General features: G+C 33.4%; 1 protein-coding gene across 1 annotated transcript in view; it reads right to left on the reverse strand.

Moving 5' to 3' along the window:
• The window catches only part of Sos2 (SOS Ras/Rho guanine nucleotide exchange factor 2), a 93,970-nt gene that overhangs the window by 2,529 nt on the left and 75,204 nt on the right, over positions 1-16,237 (reverse strand). Inside the window, exons 19-22 of the mRNA XM_026391068.2 lie at positions 14,948-15,064; positions 12,721-12,982; positions 12,167-12,208; positions 497-606 (exon numbers count right to left, since the gene is read on the reverse strand). Coding sequence (XP_026246853.1) covers positions 497-606; positions 12,167-12,208; positions 12,721-12,982; positions 14,948-15,064 — 531 coding nt within the window. The remainder of the gene's footprint in view (positions 1-496; positions 607-12,166; positions 12,209-12,720; positions 12,983-14,947; positions 15,065-16,237) is intronic.

A 16,237-nucleotide genomic window follows, 5' to 3' on the forward strand; every position in this document is an offset into this window, starting at 1 on the left:
TTCCCTGTCCCTTCCCTTCATTCCCCTTTGTATGAGCCAGTGAATTTCTATTCTCCCCTCCCCTCTGCTTATTGTGAGTTAGCAACTGCACATTGGAGAGAACACTGGGCCTTTGGTTAGAAAAGCAAATATTTGAGCCTCTCTCCAGATCTACTGAATCAAAAACTCCAGGAGTAAGGGTCAACAATCAGGTTTTAACAAGCTTTCCAAAAATTAAATTTGAAAAGCTGATGGAAAGTTGGAAGAATCCTTCACATACTAGTACCAGAAAAAAAGTGTATTTCTGAGTCTGTGAATCAGCACCCCCCCCCTTTTTAAAGGAAAGATTTTTATAAGAATTAAACAACAACTAAAAGCATTTTTCAAATACAACAATATAAATGTGGAAAATGATAAAGAAAAGCCAAAATACAACAAATTCGTAAGAATAAAGTCCTATCTTGAAAATCCATAAATTTTTAAATAAATTGAGGCAAACCCAGGTCCTGTTGACTACCTTTGAATTTGAAGCATCTTGGTCAAACTTTCTTCGAGGAGGAAGTGGAGGAGGAATCAGTAGCTCTTCACTTGGTTTATTCAAACTACCACACGAACTGAAGACAGACTCTAGGGAGGCAAAGATTAGTTTAACCACTATTTACAGTGCAATTAATCCAATAAAACTTCATTGCAACTTGTGATCACTTCTGCCATGGCATTTATCAGACTGTAATACCTGTTATATATTATCTATCTTCTCTTCTAAAATGTAAGCTCTCTTAGGACAGCACATTTATTTTGTATCCCTAGTACCTAACACAGTTCCTGGTACACAGTATAGCTAACTGATAGCTAACTGAAGGCACATTATTTAGTTATGATTAATAATGAGACTCCTCCTCCAAAAGTCTTTTTAAAATCTAAAACAAAACCAAACAAAAACATGAATATATATATGTAGTTACTTTTAGAGAAAAATCATCCTAAGCAGAAAACATTTACTCTGAAGCAGCTACAATCAGGTTCATGACTACACAGGTAATAAAATCTCCATATAGGAGACCATAAAGTAGGGTTATATATCATATAACTCTCTTTGCAAGTCTATTAATAATAAGGTATATGTTATAGAGTCACACTGAAGAAAATTTACAAAATAATAAAGTATTAGAGGAAAATTACTCCTGAACAGGTCAACTAGGTACAGAATAAGAACTATTTTCATTTTGATCAATTTCTTTTGTCTTATTTATATGGTTTTAAAGAACTCTAAATTATGGTCCAACTCCCCATTTAATCTTTCTCCACATTCACAGTTATTATAGAGCCATTCATCATGTCTTATTTGTCATTATACTTAGATTGAGTTTGCAGGAATAAGTTGGGAAAGAAGTTGATGAATTTAGTTTTAAACATGCTAAGTGACTGCTTATGGGACACTGAAGTATAGTTTTTGTTTCCTGCTACCACAAAATAATTTTACTTTTGTCATTGACAATATGAATGACACTGTAATTATATCATTTTTGGTTTATTAAATATTAAGCACACATTAAAAATGTTTTAAGAAATGTGATTCATTAAAGAAGTCAAACATATCCCTTCTCAATATATTTTTCTGTTTTGTTTCATATCCAAATAACAATCTACAAAGTCATAAATAAAACTATCAACTCTTACAATCTAGAAGTATATATAGATTTTGTAGTTTGACAAAAGTTTTCTTTTAGATTTTATAAAATAAACTTGAAATATTCACAGTGTTCATTATCAAATGACTTTATCACATGGTCTTATTGTTTCCCAACCCTTCTGCAGTAACAGACCTTCCAGTGCACTTTGTAAAGATACTAAGTTTAAGAGTCAGATGGGTGCTGGGCCCAGTGGCGCATGCCTATAATTCCAATAACTCAGGAGGCTGAGGCGGGAGGAATGCAAATTCAAGACAACCTCAGCAACTTAGCAAGACTCTAAGGACTTTGTGAGATCCTGTCTCAAAATTAAAAAATACTAAAAAGACTGGGGATGAGGCTCAGTGGTTAACTTACCCTGGGTTCAATCCCTGGTACCACCCTCCTCAAAATGCCAAAAGGGTGAAAAGCCTAGATTTTTAATAAAATAGCAAAGAAGGTTGCTATTTTAAAAATGCTACTACAGTGTAAATGCTTATATTATCATTTAAATGATATATAACAAAATTCAAAATTTAAGAAATAAAATCAAATTCATATTAGTCTTTGTAAAAAAAATTCCCGAGACTGTTAGAATAACAGAACAAATAATAGCCTAAATTTCCTAAAATTTACTTTTGGATCATTGCTTTGATGAGTTAAAACTGTAAGGATAAAAACAATGGCACACAAATAATTTAGAAAGATATAACTCATAATTCCTACTTCTTCAGAAAATATTAAATACCTATTGAAAGACACTACCTACCTAGTAATTTGTTAAATAACCACTCAAGATTTACTAGGTATGCATTTCAATTTTATGTAATAAAAAGGAAATTTTATATATTGTTTGTTTAATTTTATACATTTTTGCAGGCCTTCACTGATAGGGCATAAAATTTAGAAAAATATTTCAACTAATATTAGATTTAAATGATTCAAATTGCAAAATAATACTAAGTACTGCCATTATTTTAATAAATATAAGTTTATAGAAGTTTTACTAATCAATCAATACAAAAATGATCTGGTTCATACAATTCACTGCCTGCATACTGTTTAAAAATTAAATATTCTTTGCAAAAGAGCAGATTATAAGAAATATTTTCCATTCTTATATTTTAAAAGACAAGAGTTGCTGGGTATGGTAGTGGCACACCTGGAATCCCACAGCTTCTTGAGACACTGAAGCTGGGGGATCATGAGTTCAGTCAGCCTGGGCAACTTAGCAAGACCCTATCTCAAAATAAAATAAAATAAGGCTAGGGATGTAGTTCAGTGGTTAAAGCACCCCTGGGTTAAATCCCTAGTACCAGTAAAAAAATAAAAGACAAGAGTTTGCTACATACACAATGAATCTAAATAAAAATTCAAAAGTGGTGGCTGAAAGCCTGTTAACTTTCAGCCCAATACAACACAAATCCACAGTTGTTATGAATGTATAAACAATTTAATGGAAATGTCAACAAGTCATAGCTACTACTCATCACTACTCACAGATTCTACTACACTTCAACCAGGTACAACAGATGTATGCAGCGGATGACTGTTTAGAAAATTAAAGCTATCAGAGCTATAAATAAGGAATAAATAGAGAATAGCAATGCCAAAGCATTAGTGGCATTAAAAATAGTGTATAAGATGTGATATAAACACATCTGATAATTTTAAGTCACTTTCCACTGACTTATAAAGCTATGTTTTAAAAAAAAATTTATTTGTTCTTTTTAGTTATACATGACATAATGTATTTTGACAAATTATACATAATGGAGTATAACTTCTCATTCTTGTGGTTGTACACAATGTGGAGTTACACTGGTCATGTATTCCTATATGAACATAGGAAAGTTATGTCTAATTCATTCTACTGTCTTTCCTATAAAGCAATGGATTTGTGTTTCTTTTAAAAAGGAAAACTTTTCTATACTGATGTATATAGTAATTTTACTGTACATTTTTTACTTCCAATCCTCTTGCAGAACTTGACATATCTCACTAGTATTTCTCAAGAATGTTACATTTTTAGCAGCCATCCATGGTCTCTGTCACTGCATTTAGATTCCCCCCTACCCCTCCACAACTGCTACATTTTTTATGATGAAGAACAAGGAGTCAGGAAAAGGGATTGACTCAGAATTGGAACTTTTTCCTCAAATACAGATATTAAATTTATTATTCCATGTCAAAAGTTGCTGCCCTGATTATGTGGACTCTGCAGTTACTTTCAGGGGTCCTGCTGTTTCAGGGACCCAACAGTTGATACAAAAAGTATACTTTTGGGAGTATTGATAAGAAGTGGGCACGGGATTCACTTTCTCATTTTCTTACCACCATCAGATTTTTATCCACTTTCTCATACATGTAGCCATGTGTGCTTCAGTGTGCTTCAGGGAAAGTTGACCTTACCCCTTAGCAACAGGATTAAGGCCTGATTAGTTCAAGTCTGAAAATTCCCGCTAAAGAAATGGAATTACTCTATTAAACTCATCACTTAGAACTCAACTGGTCACTGAAATACCAAAGGAGATTTTTCTGGAGGCTATTAAAAAGGATATCCCTTGGACTGGGGTTGTGGCTCAGTGGTAAAGTGCTTGACTAGCATGCGTGAGGCACTGGGTTCGATCCCTGGCACCATATAAAAATAAAACAAAATAAAGGTATTGTGCCCACTTAACAACTTAAAAACTTGTGCCCACTTACAACTTGTTATTTTGGAAAAGTACTTTGCCATTTTGTTTCTCAACCTTTCTCTATCTGCTGAACAAAGAAACACATAACTTTTATCATTCCTGCCAGCATTTTTATGACCTTAAGGAAAAACAGCTGTAGATAAAGATGTTAATCTGGACAAAACAATGAGAGTCAAAAGGAACTCCAGTCTTTAATAACATCATTGAGCCACTGAATCAACTAGTCCTAAAGCAGCTTTCCTATACAGTTCCAATTATGTCTGTCAGAATGGATTCTTACTGTTTAAGGTAGTCTTACATGAGTCTTTTCTTCTTTAAAAACATTAGACTCATGGAAACAGAAGATATCTAAATGATGGTGGGACATATTTGATAGTTTCTGAATTTGGGTCTATAGCCACCACATAAGCACTATGTTTATACAAAGTAGACACTCAATAACCCTTGTTGTGTGAACACAATTTTATTTTCAATGAAGAGCATTTTGTTACCAGATTGTTTTCATTAACATTGGGCCATTTACTATACTGCCAAATACTGTTCTACTCGCTAGCAATATAATAGTAACTTGCTTATGGAGTTTATATTCTGGTTGGGGAGAAAGAATAAATATGTAAAAGTAGAATAGCTATACACCATAAGAAGAAATAATTTGTAGGAAAGGGGTTCAGGAATAGGTGGATGGGAAGCAATTTTAAACAGGTGATTGGGGAAGAACTCACTAAGGAAACACTAAGCAAAAACTTGAAGGAGTCAAGGGAGCAGGCCATGATGCCAAATGGTTAAAGAGCATTAGAAACAGAAGGAATAGCAAAAGCAGAAGTCCTAATGTAGTAATGTGCCTTTGGGTTCTAGAGGCAGAATAACTAAAGCAGTGAAGAGTAAGGGAAGAAAACAGCAGATTATTAGATCTCACAGATCAAAGGAAGCCAAGCCCTGTAAGGCCTTGTGGGCCCTATGAAGGAACTTTAGCTTTTAATCTGAGTGAGATGGAAAGTTTTATATACAGGAGAGTCAAGGTCTTACTTATTTCCTAAAAGGATCAGTCTGGCTGTTGTATTAAAAACATACTGGAGGGGCTGTGGCTCAGTGGTAGAGCGCTCGTCTAGCACGTGTGAGGCCCTGGGTTCGATCCTCAGCACCACATAAAAATAAATAAAATAAAGGCACCGTGTCCAACTACAACTAAAAAAATATTTTTAAAAAATATATGTATACTGGAGCAGGTATAACCCTAACATCCAAACCAGATACCAAATGGCAATTATCAATTATCTAGGAAAGAAAACTACAGACCAATCTCCTGATAAATATAGATGCAAAAATCCTTAATAAAATATTAGCAAATCACATTAAAACACATATAACTAAGAAAATACACCATGACCACAAGTGGGTTTCATCTTAGGGATGCAAGGTTGGTTCATCATACACAATTCAATAAATGTAATTCACCACTTAAATAGAATAAAGAACAAAAACCATACATATGATCATCTCAATAGATACTGAAAAGGCCTTTGATAAAATACAGCAACCATTCATGTTAAAATGCTGTAGAAACTAGGGATAGAAGGAACTTATCTAGCATTATAGAGGCTGTATACAACAAACCCAAAGCCAACATCATACTGAATGGAAAATAAATGAAAGCTTTTCCTCTAAAATCAGAAACAAGACAAGGATGTCCACCCTCACCACTTCTATTCAATATAGTTCTCGAAACTCTAGCCAGAGCAATCAGGCAAGAGAAGGAAATTAAAGGAATACAAACAGGAAAATAAGAAGTCAAACTTATCACTGTTTGTTGATGACATGATCTTACATTTAGAAGACCAAAAAAATTCTTCCATAAAATTCCTAGAGCTAATGAATGAATTTAGCAAAGTAGCAGGATTCACTCATATATCAATAGCTTTTCTGTACTCCAAAAGCAATTCAGCTGAGAAAGAAATCAGGAAAATCAACCCTTTCACAATATTCTCAAAATTAAACAAACAAACAACTGGAAATTAATCTAAACAAGGTGAAAGATCTCTACATTAAAAAATGAAGAAAGAAATTGAAGATAATCTCAGAACATAAAAATACCTCTCATGTTCTTGGATAGGAAGAATTAATATTGTCAAAATGGCCATATTACCAAAAGCAATATACAGATTAAAAAACTCAATTCCCATCAAAATAACAATGACATTCTTCACAGAACTAGAAAAAAACAGTCCTTAAATTCATTTGAAAGATTAAGAGATCCAGAAGAGCCAAAGCAATTCTGAATAAGAAAAGTGATACAGGAGGATCTCAAATTATATTACAGAGCTTCAGCAGCAAAAATAGCCTGAAGATCAATGGAATAGACAGAGACAAACTCACATTTCTACAGCTATCCAATACTTGAAAAATATGCCAAAAATATATGTTAGAGAAAAGACAGTCTTTTAACAAATAGCTGGGAAAACTGGATATCTCTATGTAGAAGAATGAAAGTAGATCCCCATCTTTCATTTTGCACAAAAGTCAAATCAAAATGGATCAAAGAGTTAGAAATTATACCAGAAATCTTAAAACTGCTCAAAGAGAATAGGGTCAACACCCCATCTATAAGTGGAGGCATCAATTCCTCAGCAAGACACCTAAAGCTCAAGAAATAAAACCAAGAATCAATAACTGGGATGTCATCAAATTAAAAGTTTCTTTCTACACAGCAAAGGAAATGATTAAGAGTGTGAAGAAAGAGTCTACAAAATGGGAAAAAAATCTTTGTCAGCTGCTCCACTGACAGGGGATTAATTAATATTAATAATATATAAAGATCTCAAAAAACTCAATGCCAAAATAACCTCACAGTTATAGGGCAAAAAACAGACATACCTCAAAAGAAGAAACACAAATGGCCAACAAATATATGAAAAATGTTCAAAATCTCTAGCAATCAAGGAAATGCAAATCAAAACTACACTAAGCTTTCATCTCACTTAATCAGAATGGCAATTATCAAGAATATAGATAATATATGCTGGTGAGGATATGGAGAAAAAGGTACACTCATACATTGTTAGTGGGACTGCAAATTAGTACAACCACTTTGGAATCTCAAAACACTAGAAATGGAAAAACCATATGACCCAGCTATATCCCACTCCTCAGTATTTGTTCAAAATAACTAAAATCAGCATACTATAGTGATACAGCCACGACAATGTTTACAGCAGCACAATTCACAACAGCCAAATTATGAAGCCAACCCAGATGCCTGTCAACAGATAAGTGGACCAAGAAAATGTGGCAAATATATATACACAATGGAGTTTTACTCAGCCATAAAGAAGAGTGAAATAATGGCTTTTGCAGGTAAACAGATGGAAATGGAGAAAAGCATGCTAAGTGAAATAAGCCTGACTCAGAAAAATCAAGGATCAAATATTTTCTATTATATGTGGAAGCTAGAACAAAATAAGGGAAAGAAGGCTTTGGGGGAGGAAAATAGATATCATAAAGATACAGGGAATATCACATTGGAGTAGAAGTAGGAAAATGAGAAGAAAAAAGGAAAGGAAAGTTAAAGAAACATGGAATGAATTTAACAAAATCATTTTATATACATATGTAAATGTACCAAAGGGTTTTCTCCTTAATGTATATGTAGAAAATACCAGTTAAATATAGATAAATAAAGGAGTGAAAGGAAGATCAGTAAGGGTCGGGGAAAATTCGGAGGAGAGGAAATCAAATTCCTTGTATGTATGATCTTGTCAAAATGAACCCAAATACTATGTAGAATTATAATGCTTTAATTTTTAAAAAAGGAAAAAAATATACTAAAGCAAGAAAAATGGAAAATTAGGATGCTATCATATTGAAAAAGGTTAAGAGATTGTAGTGGCTATCAGCGTAGTAGCAGTAGAAATGGTAAGAGATGGTTAGATTCTTGATATATATTGAGGGTAATCAAGATTTGTTGATGGGGTCACATTTGAGGTATGAGGAAAGAGAGAAAAGCTACCTCTCATATTTTTGGCCTAAGTAACTGAATTGAGATGAGAAGGCAGTAGGAAAAACAGCTTTGGAGGCTCAGTTTTGGAAAGGTTAAGTTTAGATTCTTATCAGATATCCAAATGAAAATGTGGAACAGGTCATTGAATATATGAGTCCAAATCTAGTTGGAGATATGAACCTGGAAATTATCCCATAAATGATATGTTACTGAATGAGGTAAGTGAGAAACAAAGAAACAAAGAGGTTTCGAGATCAAGTCTTTCCAATGTAAATAGTTTGGAAAGCTGAAGAAGAACTAACATAAGAGACCAAGGAGCTATAAATGAAGTAAAAAATCAAGAGAGGAAGATGAGCAATATGATCTACATGCACATGATTTTTTTTTCCAAAAAATTTGGAGGTATTTTGTATAAACAGGCAGAAAGTCTTTCTTGTTTGCCACCAAATCCCTTGTGCTTAGCTGAGAAGCTGTACAAACTAAGTGCAGGTTGAATACTGCTTATCCAAAATGGTTGGGACAGGAAGTAATAAGGATTTTAGACTTGGAATATTTACATATATAATAAGATATTTGGGGGTTGAGGCCCAAGTTTAAATAAAAAAATTCATTTATATTTCACATACACATAGCCTGAAGGTAAACACAAAATTCATTTATTTTATTTTCCTTTTCTTTGTTGGTACTAAAGATTGAACCCAAGGGTGCTTAACCACTGAGCCACATCCTCAGCCCTTTTAATTTTTTTTAATTTTGAAACAGCTTCTTACTAAGTTGCTGAGGCTGGCCTTGAATTTGCAATCTCCTGCCTTAGCCTCCCAAGCTGCTGAGATTACAGGCATGCACCACCATGCCTGGCTTCATTTATGTTTCATCTTTGAGAGCCTGAAGGCAAATAATTTTGTGCATGAAACAAAAATCTGTGTACAATGAAATATCAGAAAGCAAAGGTATACAAGAATTGCCAGCTAATACCAGAGGCTAAGAAAGGCTGTGTGGTTACAAACAGCCTTTCTTAGCCTACCTTGCAGCTAGGTAAACCCATGTGACTAAGTTTTGGAATGCGAGCAGAAGTGATGTATGCATGCTTTCATAACAAATGTTCTTGCTCTCCACCTTTCTGCTAGCTGAAAAATGGTAACTATTGGAGCAGTTGTTCAAGATACAGATGGAAGCCACATCTTGAGAATTCTGAATCACCCTGCTAGCCTGAAAATCCTGTGGAGCAGAAATGTCTACTTGTTCTGGCTTTTGTGAGAAATAAACTTTTACTTCATTTAAATCCTTTTACAACTGTAGTTATACCTTGGCTATTAAAAAAAAAAAAGGAAACAGAAACTGTGGTCATTGAAAGAAGAATTTTTGTCTATTTTGTTCACTGCCATATCTCTTGTACATATCAAGCATTCAGAAATATGTACTGAACTGGGCACAGTGGCACATGCCTATAATCCCAGATACTACAGAGTCTGAGGCAGGAGAATCACAATTTTGAGGCTACTCAAGGCAGCTATCTCAAAATTTAAAAAACCCTATCTTAAAATAAAAAATAAAAAGGCTGGGTATGTAGTTCAGTGGCAGAGTATCCTTGAGTTCAACCTTCAGTACTACCAAAAAAAGGAAAAAATTACATTCAATATGTGAATGGATTAATATGGTATTAGCAATTATAAAAGCTAGAAGACAGTAAAGATAATTTAAATTCTATACTCAGGCACACTATTAACAATTAAATGTATAATACACTTCCAGAAACTTAAGAACTTAAACATTTATATACCATAGTATACTTTAACAGGTTACTATGCAAGTATGTGCCCCTACCAAAATGAGGGAACACATAAAGAAAGGAATCTAAGAAACAAAAATTCAATAAAGGAGGAAGGTGAAGGGAATTTCTGGATGATAAAGAAACTTCTAAGATGATGGTTGGGTCAGAGGCTAAGACAGCAACCAGTTCAAACTGGAGAATGGCAGGAAGGAGGTTTCCAAGTGGAAGAGGAGAAGGGGTGGAAAGGGGAAGAGAAATGAAAACTCTGATAGGTTTTCTAATAGGCTTGATCTTATGAAAATGTGCTATAAAAGGGCATGGGAAGACCAAACAATGTCTTAAACAAATCCATGCTTTAATGAGTAAATTCTTAACTCCAGGAAATAGAAGTGTATTAAAAAGAAATACAATAAATACCATTTGATCTAATAGTGAATAATATCACATTGCCCTCAATGTGATAAGTATAGGTAAGGCAGAACATGAAATCCTCATCAGTAAATAGTATGTAAAATTAATGATTCAAAAGAGGAAGCAATATAAAAAATCATTTTAGAAATGAAGTTTCAATGAGGAACAAGAAAAGGGGTGAAGAGACATGGGGTAGGGAGCTTCTGTTAATTTCATTTTAAGTGTTTAACCAGTTTGCATTGGTTGCTGTCTCAGCCTCTGACTCAGAGCCACTGAAAAGACTGGAATTCCTGCTACTGTCTATATCATATACATTTTACTATGTTAGAAGCAGAGGTTCTCCAGATTGAGAGAATTATTCCTAAAGCTGCTGTGTTCCTTTTTGGGTTATTTTTGTCTTAAACAAATAGCCACAGAAAGTTAATAACATTTTGATAATAAATGATGAAATAATTAGAATGATAAAATACTGCTTTCCTTAAAATACTACTTTAACTAAATAAGATATCAAGAAATAAATTATCGAAGGCTAGCCTGGGAAATTAATAAACATTTAATATAGTCATCCCTTGGTATCTGGGACTGATTATAGCATATTTCACAGATACAAACTCCACAGATGCTTAAGTCTCTTACAATGCATAATAATGTTATATAATGCAATTTACTATGATACATTTGCATTTAACCTACATATATTCTGCAAATTTAAATCCTCTCTACATTATTAGTATTGTTTTGAGGTGGGGTACTACGGATTGAACCCAGGGCATCACATATGCTAGGCCAGTGCTTTAGCAGTGCAGGGTTTGTATTTTTTTTTTTTTAATTTTGAGTTGGGGTATTTCTAATTGTCCAGGATGACGCTGAATTTGCAATCCTCCTGCCTCAGCCTCCTGGGGAGCTGGGATTATAGGTGTGTGCCTCCATGCCCAGTTCTAGAATATTTATAATACCTACTATAGTAGAAATACTATATAAATAGTTACACTGTATTGTTTAGGAAACAATGACAATATAAAAAAGTCTATATGTGTTCAGTATAGATGCAAGCACTGTAGGTATAACTACATTTTCAATATGTGGCTGACTGAATCCATGGGTATGGAAACCACATATATAAAGTGCTGACTGTATTATTCCTATAGGAAAATGAATTGGAAGGGGTGGGGAAGAAGATAGGCAACTGATATGAAATAATTGTTCATTCTGTGCTAAGAAACAAATTAGGTATTCTAAATAGTTATTTCATTTGGTCCCTAATAAGTTTGGAGATAAAAAAATAATTTGTTCAAGGTTACACAGTCACTTGAACACAGGTCATAGAATAATTTAAAAAAACTATAGGAAAATTTAAATATTACATAACAATAAGCAAATAATTCAATTTATTTATAAAAATTTCTTTCAAGCTGGGAATATAGCTCATCAGTACAGGGTTTGTCTAGAATGTATAGGGCCTGGGGCTCAATCTCCAGCACCACAAAAATAAAGAAAAGAGGGATGGGGTGAAGGGGAGAGGGGAAGGAGGGAGGGAAAAAATTTTTCTTATTCTTTCCATGTTGCTAAGCCCCAAAATGTTCAAATACAAATCTGGTCAACCAGATTATTATTATTATAGTAATTTCATTAGAATCATACTTACTTGAATGTGGCAAGAGCACTGTAGCAAAGATGCTATTGCTACCTATTGGAAAGAGAAAAATTAATCTGAAAAGATAGGTAACATGTATGGTTTTATTTTTTACATGTCAGCATAAAGTAACATGTAATATACATAGCACAAAATTTTATCACCATCTTTTAATGTGTCAGTTTTTTTTAGAAAGATGAAACTAAGTATTCCTTGTACCTAGAATGTTTTTCTCTTTCTTAGTGTAAATGGTTCCCCTCTATCACAGTCCCTTTCAATTTTCCTCACTGAACTTATGTACTTATTTTCTTATTCACTGCTTGTTGCTCCCTTTCAAGTGGTGGTGAGGTCCCAAAAGTACTAAATAAATCTTTGTTGAATGAATAAATCAGAAAACAACATGCATTAACAAATGCATAAGTGTGATAATCACCATTTTCACATTTAGATGCCACTTTTCATACTGATTTGATTACAAAGGATTCTATAGTTTGTTAATTAAAATGATGAGAATTATCTGAAACATAAATTCCTTTTTTACCAAATGGTTTGTATCAAATACTTACCACAGGAACTATTGAGATCCATATCTGAAAACACACTATGTTCTGAAGAAGCAGACACTGGTGGAGTAGATGGTGTATTTGGAGAGGTTGGTGCTGACACTGTTGATTCGAGCTCAGTTTCAGCAACCCGACTAAAGCTTATCTTATAAGGTTCTCTTTCTAATGGTGTTGGATGACCTCGTAAAGTGCCTGAGGTAGAGCCATGCCGGCCTGAATTAGGCCTTATTCCAGGAGATTTTAAGGAGTAGGTTGATTTCCTAGCCTAGGAAAAGTAAACATAATTAGTATCATTTATTTTCATGAGTTACATTATTAGTTAATTAGTTCTCAAGGAACCAATTAATTAATTCTCAAGGAACAAATTAAAAGAGTGCAACAAAATACCAATCTGCAGGGGCAGTTTGTGGTATTCTAGTAATAACTTCTGGATTTAACTGGATTAATTTAAAAATGAACTTGAATACAAGTAAATCTCTTTTAATAACTGTAGAAATAAAATGCCTAAAAAATTGTGTCAAAACAACCTTTAGCTCCTAAAACACTTGCATCTAAACTTTTTTTTCAAATAACTTATATCAATTTAATAAATATTTACTGGGAACATAATTTATGTTTATATTATGTTATGTGCTTCATTTTTTAAAAAGTCCCCTTTTCTTATACTAAATGTTCAATCTCTACAACAGTGCTTTCAAAACCCTTTGGTGAAGAGGGCTATCATTGTTCCCTATCCTAAACTTGATGCCAATTTTAAAACTCTGGTAACTTGATGTAAAAACAAAAAACTCAGATTCATAAATTTGAGTTGGAGGCAAATGCTGTGGTAAATGCCTATAATCCCAGCTACTCAGGAGGATGAGGCAGGAGGATTGTCAAGTTTGAGGCCCGCTTGGATATTGTGGTTTGGATATGTGGTATCCCCCAAAAGTTGATGTGTGAGACAATGAGGGAATGTTGAGGGGTGAAATGATCAGATTATGAGACCTATAACATAATCAGTGGATTAATTCACTTCAATGAATTAACTGAGTCATAACTATGGGCAGGTAGGGTGTAGCTGAAGGAAGTATATCACTGGGAGTTATACCGTTGGGTTTATATTTTGACCCTGGTGAGAAAGAGTGCTTCTGCTGCCTGGTTTCCACATCTTGAGCTGCTTTACCTCTTTCACGCCTTTCTGCTTCTGCCTGATGTTCTATCTCACCTCAGGCCCAAAATTAGGGGTCCACTGACCATGGAATGAACCTCTGAAACCATGAGCCAAAATAAACTTTTTCCTCTTGATGTTGTTCTTGTTGGTCATAGTGATGAAAAAGTGACTAAAACACTGGGCAATGTAAGAGACATCCTGTCTCTAAAATTAAAAAAAAAAAAAGACTGGGGATATAAGATAAGCTTTAGTCGGGTTGCTGAAACTGAGCTCGAATCAACAGTGTCAGCACCAACCTCTCCAAATACACCATCTACTCCACCAGAGCCCTTGCATGAGGCCCTGGGATAGATCCCTAGCACCCGCTCAAAAAAGTTTGAGTTAAAATCTCAACTGTGCCAAAAATTAGCTGTTCAGTCTTGAAAAAGTTATTTAATCTCTTTGAGCCTCAATTTTTTTTATTTATAAAGTAAGGATAATCTCTATCACATACTGATGTGAGAATGAGATACCATGCAACTACCTAGTTTACTGCTTTGCCAAAGGGAGTCTGTTTATAAATGTTTTTTACTTTTTTCCAAATCTTGCTTCACTTTCAGCTACATAGAATTAGTCTTCCATTATTTCTGTTGCCACTGCAAACCTGTGGAATAACTAGAAAGTGTAGAAGCAATTCCTAGTGTGAGATATGGGTTTCACTGGCAACCACAGACCATGGAGCCCTAATGGCAAGAGCCAATGGTCAAGCAAAAAAAAAAAAAAAACCTATATACTACTGCTTACTCTTTTCCCAGTTCTTTTCACTTCCTTTGTTCCATTCAGCTACTGCTAGGCTCTCATATTCTCACACCTCTCATATTCTCTTATACTAGAAGGGATCAAAAGTGGACAGATAAATGGTAGTAGGACAAAGGATACATCAGATTTTATCAAAAAAGCTGATATCTTCCTTTACAGTATACATAATTTTAGAAATAGTACTATAAAAAATCTAAAAATAGCTATTTGATTACAATTTTAAGGAAATAGGTTGTTAAATATTAAAAATAATATTTTCCAACATTGTCATGGACTTACAAATCGAGGAGGCTGTTTGCAGTTTCGGGGTTCGATTTCTAGTGACTTGTTGAACAAATAATCTGTAAACTCTTTTTCAGATGAGCTTCCCATGGGGTTAAGGTTTTCAAAGAACCTCTGGAATTAAAGAAATACTCCTAAGTATATACTTACTCAATTTTTTAGTGAAAATTATTTATTTTATCATTTTTAAAACTAAAAAATTAAGAGATCACAATGTCTGGAAAGGTTACAAAGATTCGCTCTACTTTTCAATAAGATTACATAATTTCTCTGGAAGTCATATTCTAGTCAAACATTATGATTATAAGATGAACAGATTTTAATGGCTCAGTAGTTAACACTTATCCTTTAGTAGTCCTACTAATTATAACATAATGATCACGAGTAAGCTAACAAAAGTGTTTAGAACCAAAATTATAGTTAAAAAAACCACAAGGTTTGATAATTGGAAAGACATATTCAAAAGTAATCAAGAGAAATTATAATAAACTTTATAACTTATCTGTGTCAAATTCTAGTACAAAAGTATTTTTATGAAAAATTTTATCTTTATCAAAAAATATTCACCAAATATTTTGCAAGTAAAAATTTAAGTTCTGAAGTAGGAAATTTAATACTTCAGCAAAGTGCTCCCCTAAAAAAAAAAATCTCACTAATTAGAAACCACCCTGTTTATATTTTACTATATTTTCTGGTGTTTTATTATGTGTGATTATATATACATAAATAAATAAATAGAAACTTTTTCTTTTTTGCAAAATTGGGGTAACACCATATTTATTTTTAATCTTTGTAAAAGTTTATAGTCAAGTTGTTCCCATGTGGTTTATTTATCTTATAAAGTACAAATTTTAACTCTATGGAATTTTATCAGACATGTTCCAGAATTCATTTCACTAATCCTTATATAGGCAGTTATCCAGATAAAAGCCTTTTAATTCTTTGCTATAATAATAATTATTAACTCCTGGTGCATATATTTTTCTACATAATTCTTATGGTTATCTTTGAAAAATCCTTAGAAGCAAATTTCTGGATTTAGCTTTATTTCATTTTTGAGTGTTTAGAAGCAAGTAAAAGATATTTATTGGGTTTGGCTTTTGTAAGAGGCAAAATGAACTTGAAAAGTATATCACTCCTCTAACAGAAACAATTACTTTTTATATTCAAGTTAGCTAACTTAAATTACACTAGCCAATGGTAATTTAAAAACTTTTAGAAAGCTGTATTTTTAATTTTCTCATCATTTGCTCTAACTTAAAAATACTATTTAGTTTGGTTAATGTT

This window comes from Urocitellus parryii, chromosome 6 (genome assembly GCF_045843805.1).
Source record: "Urocitellus parryii isolate mUroPar1 chromosome 6, mUroPar1.hap1, whole genome shotgun sequence".
NCBI lineage: Eukaryota > Metazoa > Chordata > Mammalia > Rodentia > Sciuridae > Urocitellus > Urocitellus parryii.